A 19,973-nucleotide genomic window follows, 5' to 3' on the forward strand; every position below is an offset into this window, starting at 1 on the left:
GGGCTGTTTCATTTCTTTCTCGTGTTGGTTCCCAGGTGTAAATTCCCTTCTAGGAATCAGTCCTCGATGTGCCTACATCCGTCTGATCGAAACCATCTTCTGTTGGATTAGCGAGGAAAAATTTCGGAACATCATGTGTCCTTTGGAGAAATCCTTGGATCTAACGCCTTTGCTTAAAAATGGGTTTAACGCGGGCACTGTAAACCAAGATACTCGTGATAAGCAGCTTCCCCGGCAGCTTGAAGAGAGGGTGGGAACAGATCCTCCTCCTAAAGGGTCAGTTTGGGCCACATACAGCCCAATTTGATGTAGAGTGAGCTGGACCAGTAAATGCTTAATACTGTACTGGAGACAATACACTTGTTTTGCACTAAAAAGTTGAACAAAGAGGTCCAAAGAAAGACATTCCTTACCGCACTCCCTTGAAAAAAATCATGTCACGGAGCACTTAAATTAAATTAACCTTCTTGTTTAATGTGTAAAGCATTTACTGAGACATCTTTTAAAAAGTTAGGGTGATTTTAAAAATATAACTTTGCAGATTCACATTCTCCGTTTGTTTTGTTATAATTTATGTAATTTACAGATTGTAATGGCTCTACAGAGACACAAATCCTTCACACATAGTTTTTGTAAGCAAAAACAATATTATTTTACCTCTTTATGAGCAAAAATATAGAAATAGAAGGCATAATTTTGGAAATTCATCTATTAGGCCAAAATGGACAAATGGCGCCTGCTCCCAGTGTTTGACACCTTTGCAGTTGCTTCTTACACAGGAGTTACAATTAAAATGAACTTGTAGTTTGAGTCTCTCTAGGATGTTAAAACACCTTCAAAGATAAAACTATGAAATAAAACAGAATAAAAAGATCGTGTTTGCATGTGCTCATTACCCTCAAGACAACAGTCAATGGCCCTCAGAAAGGAAAAGCTAGCATTTGACCTTGAGTCTCTTTAAACTTGGTCTTCTGAGTATAATTAAGTAATCCTAAAGGATGGGCTGGATGTTTTTACACTGAAGCCACATCAAATAAGGCCTAATAAACACCGTGTAAGTGAATGTCATAAGAAAAATAAGGAATTCTAAACTTTTAATTCCACACCTGATGTCCAAAACAAATTTGGATTTTCCATGGAAAAGAACGAAATAACAAATCTTACTAACACAGATGAGAATATATAGTGGAAGAAAAAAAACTGACTGTAGGTCTTTGATCTACCTGCAATAAGTTCCAGCCCTCTTTTGGACCCTAAAAGAACAATCAAGAATGGTTTATTAGATCGTTTTTAATGGATGAAAAAATTATCAATTACCAATAATCAGTGGTAGTAATAATATTAGCAGTAGGAGCAGTCTCATAGTATAGTCACACAGTGGAAGTAGCAACTTATGAAATATGCTTTTTTTTCCAACTGATGGATGTCTTTTTAAATAGTGAGGAGTAATTTCAACCCATTCTGCTACTATATTTTAAAAACAGTATGAGGTGACAAGTTATTGTCTAATAAATATACAGAATGTGTCTAATCACTTTCATTGAGCATTCACTTATTATGAGAACATCTCACTATGTGCCTTCAGTGAAAACATGACCAGATTTTTCTTTTTAATGGTCTCACTGTAGTAACTTAAAATGTATCCAATTTTGACATTTAGATTAGCCGACAGGCATTGATTAGAAAAGCCTTGTTTAAGGAAAGTGACAATAATGCATGGTTCACATCTTCAAAATACTTTACATTGTGAGCATTTGTGTTGCTTTCACATGATAAAAGTATAGCAAATATCCCTTATATTTCCTGAATACTTTCCTAACTAAAGCATACACTGTCAAAAAATTTAGATCTGTAAGTCATTTTGCAAAAGCATACATATTCATATCAAAATAAGCAATTTATGATGCCCCCACTTCATTGCCTCAAACAATATTGAAATTCACAAGGACAAAAGCTGGTCCTTCTGTAGAAGCATGGGAAAATCCCTGGACTAAACAACAGCCAAATCATGAAAGTATCGCACAAACAAATCCACCACCACTCTCTTGTTTCTAACCTTGGCCTGCTGCCTTAATCAGCTGAGGTTCAATACATCTGCAGCTGTTGTAGGAGAAGACAGAAGGCATTATAGGCAGCAAGTGAGGAAACTGCACCAGAGGTGTGGTTTACTGATTGGCTGATCTTTTTGTGAAAGCTGTTCTTCAAAAGGATCTGTAGCCTCTTATATGAGGCATAAATCTCGACTAGCTTTGCAATGCAATAGTACAGTCCCGAGAAATAGCTATATTATAAATATAAGATGTGTAAATGTAGTTACCATTATGTTGACAGGCCTGCTTTGAAAAAACTATTCTGATCAGTTTTGGATGGTTTGTGATTATGATGTGTACAGATCAGTTACTTAGCTGGTGAATTGACCAGGTTCAGTGGTAACCAAACTAAATTTGCATGAAGTACTTTTGTGCAAAACAAATGTAGAGCAAGCTGATGCAAGTCTTTAAATGAGGCAAAACATCCTTGATGGCAGAAACCACAAAGGACTGGTGTATTTTAATTAATGTATCAAATAAATATATCCAGTGAAAATGATGCCCACTGCTCACCATTTAACCATATGGAACACAATATGCTTTGAGATTTTTTACTTTGTACAATGTGTGTATATTAAACGGTAGTTACTGTAGCCCCTGTGGACGTCTAGGACACACGTGATAATGTCTGGCATGCAGAATAGGCTTCTATAACACCTTCTCATCGCAGAGTGCCAAATACCGATGTTCGTTCTAAACGGCAGCTTACAGTGGTCATGGTCGTTACCTTTGGTAGTGCGTATGTTTTAGTAAAATTAATATAAGGCTGTGTATTTTTAGTAATCTTGTTCGAAAAATGTAGTTACTCTAAACTGCGGTAAGAAAAAAAAATAGAAAAAATAATGTTAGGGTGTGAAACGGCAGTTGTAAAAGCAAAAAAACAAACAAAAAAACAAACAAAAAAACCCCCACAGATAATGAATGAAACTTATAGTTCACTAAAAGCATGTGTTGTTTGTCCTCCATCGATTAACTAACCAGATTTTCATTTACAGGAAATCCACCCACGCCAGGAAAATAATATCTTGTAAATTCTGTATCTCCTAAATATCCGCAAATGTATTATTATTATTAGTAGTAGTAGCAGTAGTATTGTGAAATTTCGCGCAATTAATATGTTGTAATATGTGTATAAGTGTTTAGGACAGTGTGTTTAGGACAGTGTATTTAATATTTTGTGTTTTGATATATTGCGACACAAAGCACTGAACATTTTGGCCTCGCACCTCATTCAGTGAAACAGATGCCCAAAACTAAACCAATAAATAAATAAACATAGGCTATATTAAAATAAAATAAAAATGATGCGGGTAGATACATTATTAAGGCAGTTTAGTGAGGGTCAAACAGTCGAAACACTAAATGTAAATAAAACCAGAAAAAGTATAAGAGGCGAAATTATTAACATGTTGCCTAATGCCCTAATCAGTAAAGTATGAAATCCTACAGTTAGAAAGGTAGGCGGAGTGGCGTCATCCAGAACAAATATACGGGCTCTGCGTTGGACATTGTCCATAAAGCAGGTCTTTATTTTTTTAATTACACACACTGACTACGGAGTCCAAAGAACGAGATATCCCCACCACACTCACTTCGAAATATTCGTCTTCTTCTTGTCACGTTTCGCTAATTGAGTGCAAAGTGCAGGGGGCCCCTCATCCCTGACGTGCACCCGAATCAACGTCGCCTGTTCAAAGTCGATTGTAGCGCAGCTTTTAATGCAAATAAGGACTTTAAATGAATGAAGTTGGAGAGGAAGCTGCAAATATCGTGGAAATCATAAAAGATCTGATAACAACATTTAAAAAATTTCTCGTTTTTTAAATTGTTTTTGTGGAGTTATACTTTTTTGTTACATTGTTTCTGTATTTTTAGATACGTATGCAGAATCTGACGTTATCAACAATTACCCAGGCGATGAAATCCCTGTTAAAAAAGCTGTTTCACACATTTTTTTTCTAATTCTCTTTAACATAAAAACATCTCTTCTCTACTTTCATCTAAATAGAGGAAAGAAAGATTAGTCTAATTAAAAACTCAATTAAATGCGCGTTTTATTGTACTTTGTCTAAAATCGTCAAACACGAGTGATTATTGTTTAGTGACATCCAGCTGTCCCGCGTAAATTAGCGTGTGTGTACTCTATGCAAGTAGAGCACTGGAGAGTTGGAAAAGTCCCTGTTGCTCATTTTCATTCAGTGTTTAATTTATTACAGGTTAATGAAACGGAAATAACATCAGCATCAGGATTACTCATCAGCTATATATACAGCATAGGCCTATCTTTGTGTGTGTGTGTGTGTGTGTGTGTGTGTGTGTGTGTGTGTGTGTGTGTGTGTGTGTGTGTGTAGGAGTGATTGTGTGTGAGAGAGAAAAGAGGCAGAATTTTATTAGGCCCATAACTCTTAAGACTCCAGAGGAAGCTGGAAGCATAAAAGTTGAAGGCCAAATCTCTGCATACTGCAGCCAAATCTGAAACAGCTCGGCTGAGAGCTGAGAAATAAATATTGGTGAGATATCACAACTTCACATTTCCTGCGATGGGATAACAGTGAGACACCACGGGAACTTGTGATTAAGATGCTGAGCTGGAACCCAAATGGTTTTTTCTTTTTCCTTTCTTTCTTTCAAGCCACTTTCATGTACTAAAGGTTTATATCAAAAAGAAGGAAAAAAACATAATTTAGACCTATAATGGAGGCTAAATGTACACATATGCGATTTTTTCAGTTGTTTAGTTTAACACCTAGGCATATACATATTCTCAGTCCTACTGGTGGGTTTAAAGTCCACATCATACAGTAAAACTGCGACATCTAATGGCAAGAGTTGGAATTACAATTTAAAGTTAGCCTGCAGCTTTGTCGGCCTTCAGGGTACAGATGTTGACAACAAACTGGGGAACTACAAGAAAAAGGCTTGACTGGCACTGAGTTGAATGTTTTCATCTGTAGTGTTGTTATGGAAGAAAGTAATGTCTTATTACACAGCTGAAATAACTGTTCAGTTTTATGCTTTTGGAAACATGGCATGATGCAAGAATTTCAATAGAAAATACTCTCCAGTGCTTTAGTATTATTATTATTTAGCTTAGATGGTTCTCCTAATTTGACAAAGACGAGAGAAAAGGCTATTAAAGCTGTAGCTGTTACTTAAAAATTGAGACAAAGCACCATATACAACTCCAGTTTTTTTCTGATGTTCTTGGTTACACTACTAAATTGACCTCCAAGTTACAGCAGTGAAGATGCCCCAAGGGGCCCATGTATATGTCATCCTCTCATAAGCAGCCAGCTGAGCCACTGTTTTAGCCCATTCATCCTATTTCTCCAGCGAGTAGTATCCGTAAAAGCCCAAACAATCCATCTTCTTTCAAAGAAGAAATCAAAGTCCAAAAGAAAAAAAAGAGCGAGCTTTGTAGAAATCTGAAACCTCTTTTTGAAGACTCCAAACATAATCTTTCATCTCCTTATATTATGATTATTACCTCTCAAAATAATTTACACATATGCATATATTTGTATTGTACTATATGTTGATGATACCCACATAAAGGCAACCTGCAGATATTTGTGCTGATCCTATAAGTCCTCTGGTTTTTCCGCTGAGTTATCAGTTAGTTAACAGAGCAGACTTCTAAAGCGAGAATGGTTCCTTTGATTCACATTTATTTATTTATTTATTCACCTATTCATTCATTTGTTTTGCAGTAGCATCAAATTCATTAATAGATATGTATGTTTTTCTCTGACAAATCAAATTATATGTTAACCTTTAAATGCACAAGTGGGTCAGAAAAAACCCCGCAGCCTTACCATATAGTTGTATATGTCAGAAAGAAAGCTGCTGTACATCTGAGCGCAATGTATCACAACAAAATGGTGGATGAAAATACCAGAAAGGAGAAAAAACACAATTAATCACATTCTACAACAAGACCAAAGGAGGTGTAGATACTATGGACCAGATGGCTGGAAGCTACACCTGCATGTATGGAAATGGTCTGGAAGGAAAGCCAGTGTTAAGTGAAAAGCAATAGATGCTACTTTGAAACACTAGCAGCGCAGAAAACTATCAAGAAAGTGTTCACATCCATGACTTCATGAAAGTACACCAGCATATCCTATACAAGCCATATACATGTTAAACTTGTGTTTTTAATGTAATTTTCAATTATTGTGGACCAATCTGCCTTTCTTGTTTTCATTAGTCCTGTTTTTTTTAATTTTTTTAAAGATTGTTTAATAACGTTAGATAAAAAAATAAATTTCACAAAATGAAACGAAAAAGACTACACCGCACAGGACTCTGGGAAATGGGTCAGCCCAGCCACGTCACATACGTTCCGTTACGTCTCAACACCGCGCCAAACTCTCTTTCTGGTTGGCAGTTGAAATGTCAGTTTAGGTAGCATTAGCAGACAAGATGTTCTTGTTTCTGCGTGAACTTTACTGAATGGTCAGTGAACAGAAACACCCAGACATCGAGTAAATGTAAGTTTCCTCTGCGAATACGTATTAATTTGAAAAGACCACGTAAAGATGAATATTATTATCACAGCGTGCCTGCTGCTGATGTCGGCACCAGTATGTTGTTATTATAGAAGCTAGCTTAGTACATCAGTTTACGTACTTTCTTGATCAGAGTTCTGTATATGCCCCAAAAAGTAGTGGTCATGCTAAAGCTTAGTTTTCTAAGGCTCTTCTTTCTTCTGAGTATTTAGGTTACCGTGGCTGATTTGCAGCAGTGTAAAATGAGCAGCTAATACTAGCCATAACTACCTTACGTTAGCAGGAATACAGCAAGTTATATCATTGTTTGCTGCTGCTGTCAATAGGAAATATCTTCTTTAAATAGCTAGGAAATACCAGTTATAAATCTTGGCAGCATCATTAGCGGTTATGTCTTGTGACCGCCCAGGGACTTGACTCCCAACTCTTAAAGCTAGGTCAGCTAGCAAGCTAGGTACTCAGCGGAAATACAGCACAGTTGGGGCTTTATTCATGTTGCTGTGCATGTTTGGAAACTACAAACTGTTTCCAGTTTCAGAAATATTTGTAGCTGGAATGACAGCGGTGACATTAGCCGCGGCTAGACTCATCTCATTATAGGGTCTGGCCATTTTAAAGTGAAGAGGATGGAACTTGAATCAACTGCTATGCATTGCATTTAACCAGTGAGATTCTGAAAATTTAAATAAGAAAGTGAAAAGTGATATATTTAGCCACCTTGTTGCATGTATAAGGAGCCATAGGGAGAGATTATGTTCGTAGATCCATTGCAACAAGAGTTGCCATTGTCTGTGATTTTGTAGGCAGCTTCCTAAATACTGTTATGATGTAAGTGCATAAATGTCTAGGTCAGGCTCAAACGTGGAGTTTAACATCAAAAGTTGTGTAACTGTTGCAGCAAAGACCGTGTGCTTTGTTTACCTGTAACGTGTTGTTTGTGTGTTTCTTAGTGAACCAAAGAAATCAAAGCAGAGACTTGTGTAGTTTCAAAAACATGGGGGCCCTAATATCTCGATGGAAGGTAAGTGACTGACAGAAAACATGTTTGAATACAAGAAAATGAAACAGAGAAAAATTCAAAATGAAAACTGGATTTTGAATAAAAACATGATGAGAAATTTTCTTGGTTATGATAAATCACAGAGTGACTGGCATTTAAAAAGTTGATTGTATTGGATTGAATCCAAGTGATTATTTTGAAATGAACCACATGCACTGAATTTCCAGTCAAATGTCTAACCCCAATCCACAAAAAACCCCAAAAAACACTTAAAAAGCTTGTCAACTTTGTCCAAAATATGGTTTAAAAGATTTTTTTTAGCTCACTAGTCATACTCCTTACATTCAAAATAACTTAACTGACTCATTACTTAACACACACACACACACACACACACACACACACACATACACATATATATATATATATATATATATATATATATATATAATTTTTTTTTTTTTTTTTTTTTTTTAATTTATTTATTTATTTTAATATTTGCCAAACTCGTTATTTTTACTTCACAAGCCTTGAATAATTAAATAAAATGCTAACTCTGGATGCTGATTCTCAGTAAAGTTTTGCCTTGTGTGACTCTACTGTGAGACAGTTTGATAACTATGAACAGATTGAGCTTAGCACCCAAGCTAGGTGAATTCATACACTATATTTAGACATACTAACCAAGTCAAAGGGAAAGAAAGAGGAGCAGACAGGCAGCATGAGAGACTTGGCAACAATGAAGGTATTGATTGTTTTTCTCACTCAGAAAATCAAAATCCCATTTGCTTTAAGTTTCCTTTGACTAAAATATTTAGTTAATCAGAAGGGTATACTATGAAGGAAGTTTAGCAAAGCCGGGATTTTTTTGCTGGCTTCTCAAAACCTAAAACCACAGTCAAAGGTAAGGGATATCACAATGGGACTTATCAACTTTTTTAAGTGGGCTTTCTGGGTTCTGCTTTACATATAAACCATATTACCCAAGCAGAAAATCTACATTGCTCTTAAAACACTATTGTGAGACAGAAAACTCAAAGCTCAAAATAGCATGATAAAACCATTAATCTCGCTTTTTTTGCAGACCCCTCTGTAGATGAACTCTTGATAAATCAAAATTGAGTCTTTATTGGCAAATCAGTTGATTACGCTAATGGTGATTTTCTGACTTTTATCTGCAATCCAGGCAAAGCTAACAACAGTTGAACAGCTGGAGAACCTGGACAAGGTACTGACTGTGTATATTTTTTACCTGATTTTATGGATTTGCACAATGTTTCAATTCCATTTTAGGTTTACTAAAAATAGGATGTAGTATGCCACCTGGAAACACCAACATACAACAAATACAACTACAAACCTGAGTACATTCCATAGTAGTTCTTTTAGTGTATACATAACCTTTACCATGTTTCTCTTGTAGGAGATTAAAGAGCTGGAAGAGTTTAAAACTAAAAACCAGCGTCTGCAAAAGGTAATGTCAGCAAAACATTAAAGATCTATAGTTGTATTCTTGAGCTGTCCTTTCTTTTTCTCGTTGATATATTTGTATGTATCTGTCTGCAGCTATGGGTTGGCCGTTTACTACTTTACTCATCTGCCCTTTACCTGTTGATCTCCCTGATCGTCTACTGTCTTTACCTCCCCGAGCATTGGTTGCAGAGAATAGCCATGGCCCTGCCTTTCTTCATATACCCTGTGCTGTGAGTGCCATTGTTGCTTTTCACAATAATTCACAGCGTTGTCTTTGTTTTTATCTGGTACAGATAACTTTCAATGTGTCAAAGTAAAAAATACACTTCATATTAGGTCTTATTATTTTCCATAAGTTGTGAGGAGAGAAAAGGGTTTCTGAATGTGACGAAGATGATGAAGACAATATTCTTCTCTCTGCATTTCTTTCTGGCTCTTCAACAGGGTGTGGTTCATCAGAAAGTTATTGATTTTTCTCTTCTCCAAACGCACTGAGAGAAACAGTAAGTGATCTATCAGTCTTCCTTTGCTTGTCTGTCCATTAAACTCAAAAGCACATATATTATTTTCAGGCTTCTATTAAGCTAGAAGTTGTCTCGCATAAGATACAATTTGGTTGGATCAAATCTGTCTACCTACTGCTCGCGCTGTGCCTCCTTCTATAATTAATTAGGTCATTTCATAGTTGAGCACAAGGAGGCTCAGGCAAAGTGGCCTGCTGAGCAGTGGCCTATTGAAAAATGGCTTGAGGAGTAATGGTTGTTGACTATATGATTTGAAGCATTTCATTTTGATTGTCCTTGCTTACAAATGTGTTTTCTTACAACCTAACTTTGCGACTCGAGTCACACTCTTATTGTTGACAGTACATACTGCTTATGCTACAAAGACAAAGTAGCATAATTTGTTCCTGAGATATGTTAAGATACTAGCAGAATCACAAATTGAGCATATAATAATTTAAACTGTGTTTTATTTCCACAGCATGGGTCGATGGAAAAAGGAGCTTATTGGAAATGATGCCAGTTGACTAAAGTTATTCATTCTTCTTTTTAGGTGAAAAACTCGAAGATTTAAAGGCTGCCAAAAAAAAGATTGTAAGTATTCAGTCTTTCACTGTAAAGGCCATTACACACTGAATGCACTGCAAAATAACAGTTTGAAATTACAAACTTTTCACATTTGAACTTGTAGTGTAACACATATGAATGCATTGCGCTTTTGCTGGAAATTCGTCCTCAAAATATGCACTGTGAAAAAAATACAGTTAGTATTAAGTGACGATGAGCTGGTCCTGATGCTTCTAAAGAAGAAAAGGAATAAACAGATTTTGGGTTCAACTCTCAATTCTCATAAGAAGGCAGCAGCAGAGGGAATTTCATTTTTTAATCCAGGAGTTGAAGCTGTATCACAGTCGCTTTCGCGGCCTGTTTTTGTTGATGGCAGAGTTAGGACTGAAGAGGCAGAGAGATAATTTGAGAGAGCCGATGGACCTGAAGCAGCTTTTAGCCGCGTGTCTTAGATAAAATAGTTATTTTATAATTTGTATATTCATTACAGGTTTGTATTTTGAGCTACAGTCTGCTTATTGCCAAATACAGTGGTCTGATTGGTCAGATCTTGTTATTTGGATCTGAAAAATTGTGTGTTACACGTCCAGTTTTATTATTTTATTTAACTGTGATTGAAAAATTGTAAGTTTTCCCCCAGTTTTGTCTGTTTGTTTTTTTTTTTAGTTATTTTTTATTTCTCTTCAGGATTGCAGTGGTATGTCAGATTAAAATTTCCACTCAATCTCCGAACCCTCTGTGGTATCAGAGCTGGGTCTGTTCTTTTATTTTGTATGTTATTTAGTTTCACGCCTTGAGAAGCAGAAAGCATCTTCAAGAAGAAAATCATTCTGGCCTTTTTTTTTTTTTTTTACCCCTAAGGCTTAATATGTGTATCTGCTAAAATCTCAGATGAATTTGAATCTCAGTGACTTCAGCCTCAAGCTCAAGTTTTCTGAAAATCTTGTGAATGCAATAACTCGAGAACAAAGCAACATAGTGTTTTGAAATTGATACCATAAGTGTATTTACTAGGAGGCTGAGGGGTATCACTGGCCCCATCAGTATTTTTTTTATTCCTCGAGTTACTTCAACATTTCTTATCCTGTTGAGCCTGGATGTTATAGCTTAGATTTCCCTTTTTTTTGTCTTTCCAGCTTGAGGAGGTGATGGAGACAGAAACGTACAAAAATGCCAAGCTCATCCTGGAACGTTTTGATCCTGAGGCTAAGAAGAAAGCTGTGAGAGCTTTTCACTTGATGTTTATTTTATCTGTTTATTTTTGTATTGTATTTTTATTTTGTTTCACATTGCTCCGCTTTGTTTTGCTGCAGGAACTTGAGTCAACTCCAGTGCGTTCTCCGATGACTCCCAGGCCAGGACAAGGTACCCCATAATTCTGTACAGTGTTACTTAGATTTACTTGGAAAGTTTCTGATCAGAAGAGTGGAGCTCTTCAAAAGAGAGAGAGAGATTTCTGTGATGGCATAAACAAATCCTATGTTTGGAAAGGACCAAATGCTTCAATTAATTTCTTCCCCCTGGGCAGAGATTCGGCAGAGAGGGGTGGTAATGAGACCGATGCCAATGGGCACCCCGCATGCAATGGTCATGACTCCTCCACCGGGAGCACGTCCCTTGCTGGGACCAGCAGGCACACCTGTGGGTAAGCAGACAAAATGAGACACTTTAAGTATAATAAACGATCCTAATATTTCTTAAATCTCATGCCGTGCCCATTTGTGATGCATGTAAAAAGAATATTCAGCATCAAAATCTATATGAAGGTTTAGGTCAAAGGCACAGAACTAAGTCAAAGGCAGCTGTAGTAAACAGCAATGCCAGCTGCCTTTGACTTAGTTCTCTTAGATGCCAGTTTGTGTCCATCTCTTGTGTCGCTCTTCCAACAGAACGTGTTCCTCTCTCAGCTCCAGGAGGTCCACCAGACAGATCTGCTCTGTCTGCTTCGGTCCTACAGGGCGCAGTACCGAGGACTCCCTCCTCCCCAATGCTAGGTAATGTCTTTAAGAGCATCTTAGCTTGAAATCAGGCATCTATGCATGGCAAACAAGAACTTCTGCAGTGCCTGATTTCTCCTAACTTTTCAAGGTAGTAATTTGGACATCACCACTCTTAGTGTTTATACCGTTTATATTGTTTTGAGGCTGGCAAAAAGCCCACAATCTGTTTTTTTTTGTTTTTTTTGTTTTTAACCCAATCTGTTTTTTTAAACTTACAAAACAGTGTATTTGTAATGTGAGTCTGTATTAATTTCCATGTGTGGACTTATTTACAGGTATGCACCCTCCAGGTCCTCCGTTAGCTAGACCCATCTTGCCCAAAGACAGGGGAGCTCTGGACAGAGTCATTGAGTATCTGGTAGGGGATGGACCACAGAACAGGTGACGATCCTTTTTTGAATTTACAGCCCTTTGTAGAATTGTCTTATTTCAAACTGATGGATTAGGCTCTACAGGAAGTGTTGGGCAGTCAATGTCAGCCCAACACTGCCATGTATTGAACTGTACTATAATATAGAATCAAAATAAATGCATTCACTCATGGTAAAGGCAACATTACATTATTCTTTGAGCTCTGCAGCTTGTACCTGAATGATCTGCATGGAAATGAACACCATAGCAAAAAATTACACAAGGGTGAAAAGCTAGGCTGCTCATTTTATCTATTATTTGTATGGTAAATGTGTTTTTAAAAAATGTAGTTACAACAGAAACTATAAAACATAAATAAAGTGGTGCATGCCAGGTTAGCTGCTTCTCCAGATAGAGTGCTGTGGGAAGTTATCCCGCCTGAAATAGTTTATAATGAACTCACACCTGTTTGCTCTTCAGCTGCACTTATAGTATTCACTATGTTTGTCTGTTGGAGTTATACCATTTGGAGAAAAAACATCATGGGAAATCATGAACTGAAAAAGATGAGGCAGGTTTTTGAGGTGTATTTTTTTTCATTGAATAGCTCCTGGAATGCAGCGATCATTATTCTCTTTGCCTCTATATTTTTCTCTGTCCTGTCTTGTTTCTTATAGATACGCGCTGATCTGCCAGCAGTGTTTTTCTCATAATGGCATGGCTCTGAAAGAAGAGTTTGAATATCTAGGTAAGCTCAGAAATGCACTACTGCATTTTTGAAGATGTTTTTTAGGTAAGACAGAAGTGATTGGAAGATTAGCAACGTAAACAATAAAACTGTCTTGACTTCTCAACAGCTCACTGAAAGCTCAGATTCCTGGATAAAGTGTTTCCATGATAAATAGGTTTTCATGGTTCTGAAACCATCTTTATATGTACAACACGTAAATGGTACAGTCCACAAATTGATGAAAATCTGGACATTCACGGATATGTGTACAGAATTTAAGCAATCTAATCGCCAATTCTTTTTTGTGTGTGTTTTCCTTTCTCTCTCCTCCTCCCTGCAGCATTTCGTTGCGCGTATTGCTACTTTATGAATCCAGCCAGGAAGACTCGTCCTCAGGCCCCCCGACTTCCAGAGTTCAACTTTGAAAAGAGGCTGCGGGCTGAGTCACGTTCACCTGGGCCATCACCACGTTCTGGGACAGATACAGAGGAGAGCGCGCCACCTTCTGGAGGTACCGGAACACTCATCACACAAATGACACAGTTGTGTCGCTCTCACCTAACATGCTAAACTCTAACCAAGCAAAAACTAAATGTTATGACCAGTGCCAAGACTGTTCTAGTTCACTTATCAGAACAGAAATCATTGTTTGTTTGTTTTTAATGAATACCTAAGTTTAAAAAAAAAAAAAAAATTTAGTCTGAATGTAACCATAGGTTGGTTTGTATTTAAATCTAAGAGAATGGGCACACAGTTATGAGGTTCCATTTATGCCAAAAGTGTGTTTAGCTGTGAATGTTGTTGAACTGTAGTTGGTGACAACATGATTTTGACAACCACACATTTGTGTTATAGTTTGGATTTGTTGCATTTTCTTTGAAAATTGACACTGAATTGTAATTTGTGATCCTGATCTCAAATTTCAATGAGTTTTTTTTTCTAGAGCATTGAGCAAAGTCAGTGTCAGATTTTTAACCATTTAAAGTTTTAATACAAGGCCACAGTCCAACTGAACAAGACTTAATCGAACTTTTTTTAACAAAAGTATAGATAGGAGATGTTCCACCTTTTCTGGTGGGGCAATGAATGACATGACAGAGAGAACACACACTCCTAACTACACAGTGTCAATAATTTTGGTACAAATGGCACCCCGTATGCAGTCTTACACTTAGACTCTCCTGTACATCTTGGCTATTTCTTCCATGTCCTAACACCTGTTTTAAATGCTTCGCTGCAATGTGCCGGTTGACCTTCTTCATTTTTTTTATCTTTGATTTTTTTCAACCTTAATCCTTTTTAAAGCTTTTTAGTGAGCAACAAGTCAGATGAGGCAGCACACGGGCACACTTCGATTGTCACCACTTTTTATTTAAGGGGAATACACCGTGATTGTAAAATCAAGAAATATAATTCCAATGAGCAAGATGGAATGAGTTTCCTGTAACCGCTTTCTTGCTCAGTGCTCATGAAACTGCACAGTCGAACTAATTGAACAGAATTTCTAGGCTACATGTTTTGCAGTTTCTGTTCATGAGGTAGTTGGGCAAGAAACTTCTCTGCACCAAGTAGAAGCAGAAGCAGTTCAGCATGTATTTCAGTCAACAGTTGATCAAAAGCTGCATTTGTGCAAGTTTCACAGTACATTTCCTGTGATCGGTGGGTTTAATGGTATGATTTTGCTTCTAGCAAAAGCTCCAGCTCCGTGGAATTTGGTCCACAGTTTCAAGATCCAACAGAGACCAGAGACTCGACCTCTGCGGAGTCCAGGTTTCCCTGCCCCTTCTCTCCCTGCGCTGTGCGAACTGGCATAATTTGAACTGATTTGATTATCGCCAGATGGGTCCATCTTTCTTTGCTGTAGAATTCATAACACTGTAGAATGCAGCCAATCCCAAACTGCTACCAGTAATCAGACTAAAGCAATGATGGGTGTTAGCTGGTGATGGATGTCACCAGACCTGGGCCCGATAAGAGTCATAAATGGATTTTATCCTGCCTTAAAGAAATTTTAAAGCCAGACTGCAAAACAAAATAAATAGATAAATAAAAAATATAATGTGACATTTTTATGCTTCTGCTGATCCACTGATCCTGTATTTCTTGAGCTGAAATTATCCTTATAGATTATACATTTAAACAACATGACTTTGATCTGACTTATTTGACCCAGGTTTGGTATTCATTGAGTGTGTAAAATATTTAGACCTTCTTCTTAACTAAGTAATTTTTGCTTTGGAGTCCATGTAGAAACGTGAAAATGATCGAAAAAAAAAAACCCCATGCCATTGTTCCTGATTTAATTCCTATTCAGCTCGAATAACATTAATATACATTTTTGGGGCAATTTTAAATTGCTCAAATATCCAAGGACTGGTAGGTGCTTTCAGTCACCCCATTGGAAAATGTGACCTAAATTTATTTACTCTGCACTTATGTCAGGAGATGTGCTGTATCATGTAATCATTGCCAATCTCCACATGAACTATAAATCCTCCACAAACAGGAATCAAATCTTCCTTTTGCCACAGTCTAGTTCTACAATACATTTCTGTGTAATTGACAGAATTTACACCATCAGATTTCTTTCTTCTTCTTTTTTTCTAGAACTCAAGTGGATTTGCCCATCACTAAATGAATCATTATACATCACAGCGTTTTTCATTTTCATCCCTAAAATGTAATAACATGTACTTGAGATGTAGATTCGTATACCATAGCCTCTGATGTTGATCTTCCTGGCCCTTTAATTTATGGAAGAGGAGAGGTTTCTGGGTGTGTTAGTAAAGCTCCTTACATTGCTTGCTACTTCCAAAATCTGTTTGTAGAACTCTTGTAAACTCTTGTAAGCTTACAGAATGTTAACCTTAACAACAGGAATGCTGCTAATTTCCTTTACCACTTGATCCAAGAAACCAATCATTCGTTGTACTGCAAACTCTTCACGTTACCCCAAAGCTTGCTCTTTCTCACGCCTCCCTTCTGTTATCTTTTTGCTTCGTGGTTATATACCTTTCTTCCTTGCATGTTTTCTCCTCAGATGAGAAGGAGATGGGAGATTGTGAAGGAATCACTAAAGAAGTAGACAGCGAGTGCCCATTAGAGGAGCAGGATCAGCTGCAGCAGAAGGAGGAAGAGAAAGAAGAAGAAGAAGAAGAAGAAATTGTTCAGGAAGAGGTGGCCGAGGATAAACCAGAGCAGAGTCGCAGCAGCCCCTGTGAGACAGGAGCTCAGCCATTGTAGTTTCTAAGAGGCCAGAAAAGGTCCACAAGGATGTGATTGTTCTGTCCAGGCAGAAGGTGATGGTAATAGCCAGGATAGTTATTGATATTTAAAAGCAGCATTGATGGACAAGGATTACCATCATCATTATTTATATTTATTAGTGAAATTGTCCAACAGTATTGCCAAAAATGATGCCAACATATCTTGGTCATGAGTTTGATCCGATGACTGGGAAGGAGTCAGATTGAGGGTTGTAGTTTGAATTTTAAGGCTATTTCTCTGTTGTGTAGTTGGTTGATTGGTGATATTGCTCTGTAGGTGCACTGACTAACTTAAAGTAACGATTTACACTCTAAGGTCCTTTTAGGGTTAATGTAGTTGGATGCTGTATGGTTTTGATAAGAAAAAGTGTTTTAGATAGAACTGCTGGTTCACACATTGTTTTTCCTCAGATGAAATGACGTTAAAAAGAGGATTACTGCTGATTAAAATGACTTCCTGAAGTGGGTGAGAATGTCAGATAGTTGTAGCGAAAGGTCAACACAAACACTCCTTATCCAGTGTGGGAAACACTGGATTTTCCTACACTATCCAAACACTGACATGCATAACACATGAAGTCCATCTCAGGATAAACCTGTTGTGAATCAGAACAGCTTCTGTTGTGTTTACAGTATGTGCATACAAGTATGCTGTTAGGTTTCAGGCTGCTGCTGCTGTGGCTTTTTCATCTTCCATTTTAAGTCCCTGATCCTATATTTCAGGCTGACAATAAAAAAACATTTATCTCTTTGGATACCGTCTGTTATAGTGATGTTTAGCCAATGCTGATGCATGTATGCTTTTATTCCCATACATTGTAATGCTTTTTGTTTCTCTTTTGTTTTCATTATATTACTGGATCTTTGTCCCAGACTGCCAATAATGAGATATGAGCAGTTAGTTGCATTTAAATCTATTGGAAGCAAAAGTACTGAAACTGAATGCTGAATGAGGGGAGTAAACCAGAGTGTGGCTAATATTGCATCAAGGAAAGGAAGGATGCTTATTACAGAAACAATTAGCTGTAGTATGTTCACTGAAAGTGGGGGGAAAAAGACTCATTCTCACTTTTTTTTTTTTTTTTTTTTTTTTTAAAGAGGCTGAGAGAATGAATTTAAATAATGTTTAACTTCAACTGTTACGCTAAAGAATCTGTGCTCTACCAATTGGTATGGTATTCACCACTTTTCTGATGCTGATGGAAACGGGTAACATGACTCTCATTACTCTTATTTCCTTTATAATCTGCGTGTGTGTGTGTGTGTGTGTGTGTGTGTGTGTGTGTGTGTGTGTGTTTTCTCTTATTTTGTGGCTGGATTGAAACAAACTGGCCATCAAATCTGGAAAATTAGATTAACCAGAGGAAACATGTTGACTCTATTTTTCCTTGCCATCTTTGTGCAGAATACATTTAAACTAAGCTCTTACTTTTAATCAATGTCTGCAAGATATTGCCTGTCAAAAACTGTTATTAGCTTAGTTATAACATTAATATTTATTAGCTGATAACAATGAAAAAATTGCTGAATAAACTTCTGTATAGCAAGCAGAAGAAACAAACGACTTTGAGCTTAAGCTGCCAGTTTATCTGTATGTTTTCATTGCCAATGGTTTTACTCAGTTAGGATTATAATTTGCCAAATCCATTGCTTTGCTTCGTCTCTACTTCACGTCGTCATTTGCACTGAGTTATATTTTTATTTTATTTATTTGGCTATACAGTGTTTTTATTAGTAAATCAGACATTTTTTTTTTTTAAATGTACTCACTTAACCTTTTATTGCCATTGTGTTCACAGCTATTTAAGTGTATTCCTTGATTCTGTTTCGGTAAACATTAGATCATAAAATATTGAAAGAGTTTATGTCTCGGTGTTTACGTTCATTCTAAATGTTCACAGTAGGTACCTGGTGCCATTATTCTAAGTCCTAGCTGTATAGCTTAAGGGATGGGAATTAATTCTTCTTTTGGCTTGTTGTGTTATTAGGTGGAACCAGGAGAAATGGTGAGTGTCTATGCAAATGTAAATGTCCTGCATCACCTGTGTTGCACAGGTTGGGTCCCAGAGACACACCCTGATGACGTGGGGAAAATAGTTTTGCCAAAAGTTGGCTGGTAGGATTGGGACAGCCCAAAGAATCCAGAGGCAAGAATATTTTTGGCTAAACCTTGGTCAAATGTTAAGGAGAGAACACTTTGTGAATTTCAAGTCTCCTGTCATGACACGTAGAGTATCACTTGAATTTAAAAAAAAATTTTAATCCCGTTATTTCCCTTCATCTGATTGTTTTACAAAGTTGGGGGAAAAACTGGTAGCTGTAGCATCTTACTGACTTGTGGTTAGCTTAATGCTTCCAATATCAACAAACCGTTTTTGGTATTTTTACATGCTGGTGAAATATGTGTATAACTTCAAAATATGAGGCTGCCTGTTAAATATTTAAAGAATGTCCCAGATCCTCAACATGGTGTCTCGCATCCTGATGTGTAATACTTGTTTCTTTTCCGTTTGTAGTTTTGTTTTTGCCTTCCTAAATTTATCAAATGGATTTCTACCCATGCTTTTTGTCATTAAATTTGCACTTGGAACGCCCAATAAAGAGTTTTTCAACAACAAAGGACTGCCGTGGTTGTGTTTTGTTAATTGTTTTGATCCTAAATATTATGATCCTTCTCTTAGATTACCGTAAATCACTTTTCAGTTCACTGTCAGACACCACTTGTGATTTTTAGTGGACATTAATTATTCAGTCACAGGTTGTGTACTCTAAATGGGTTTTGTGAACAACCAAATTTACTTTGACCATCTTTCACTCACTGCCAGGCACACCTGTTCAAGTGCGTGTTAATGCGTGTAATTAACACGTGTAATCAGCCAGTCACATTATTTTTCCATTTAATCAGGTGCACACGGCAATGATGACCTGCAGAAGTTCAAACCAACCACCAAACTGGGGAAGGCAGGTGATTTAAGTGACTTTGAAGGTGGTGTAATTGTTGGTGCTGTTGTAAATGCTGATCTATTGGGATTATCCTCCATAATCATTTTTGGGGATTACAGAGAATAGTCAGAAAATGAGAAAATATCTAGTCAAATAATGAGTCGTTACAACTAACGAATGTAGAAGAGCATCTTTGAATGCAAAACACATGGAACCTTGAACCAGATGGGCTACAGCAGCAAACCCACCAGGTGCCACTCCTGCCAGCTCAGAACAGGAAACTGGGGCTACAGTTCACACATGCTCATCAAAATCAGACAATGGATGACTGGAAAAATATTGGGTGGTCAAATAAGTCTCGCTTTCTCCTGCAAATTAAGACAGTATGGTCAGAATTTGACAAAAATAACATCCTGCCTTAAATCAGCAGTTCAGGTAATATCTGGTGGTGGTGTAATGACACACTGACTATTGTTGACCCTGGCTGTCCTTTTGTGACCACCATATACCTTTCTTCCAAGTAAGAAAACAACACAAAA

At 37.2% G+C, this 19,973-nt stretch overlaps 1 protein-coding gene across 1 annotated transcript; it reads left to right on the forward strand.

Moving 5' to 3' along the window:
- Positions 1 to 6,423: 6,423 nt before the first annotated feature.
- On the forward strand, positions 6,424 to 19,110 carry LOC309720438 (endoplasmic reticulum junction formation protein lunapark-B-like). The gene is given in 17 exon segments (XM_082557383.1): positions 6,424 to 6,583; positions 7,552 to 7,622; positions 8,788 to 8,829; positions 9,025 to 9,075; positions 9,168 to 9,304; positions 9,519 to 9,577; positions 10,131 to 10,171; positions 11,281 to 11,364; positions 11,458 to 11,509; positions 11,673 to 11,789; positions 12,034 to 12,138; positions 12,420 to 12,525; positions 13,173 to 13,243; positions 13,566 to 13,736; positions 14,915 to 14,995; positions 16,266 to 16,426; positions 16,429 to 19,110. Coding segments are annotated over 16 exon segments (1,323 nt in total). The 5' UTR covers positions 6,424 to 6,583; positions 7,552 to 7,595; the 3' UTR covers positions 16,447 to 19,110.
- Positions 19,111 to 19,973: the final 863 nt, after the last annotated feature.

Source organism: Aulonocara stuartgranti (genome assembly GCF_965226115.1).
Source record: "Aulonocara stuartgranti genome assembly, chromosome: 13".
Lineage (NCBI taxonomy): Eukaryota > Metazoa > Chordata > Actinopteri > Cichliformes > Cichlidae > Aulonocara > Aulonocara stuartgranti.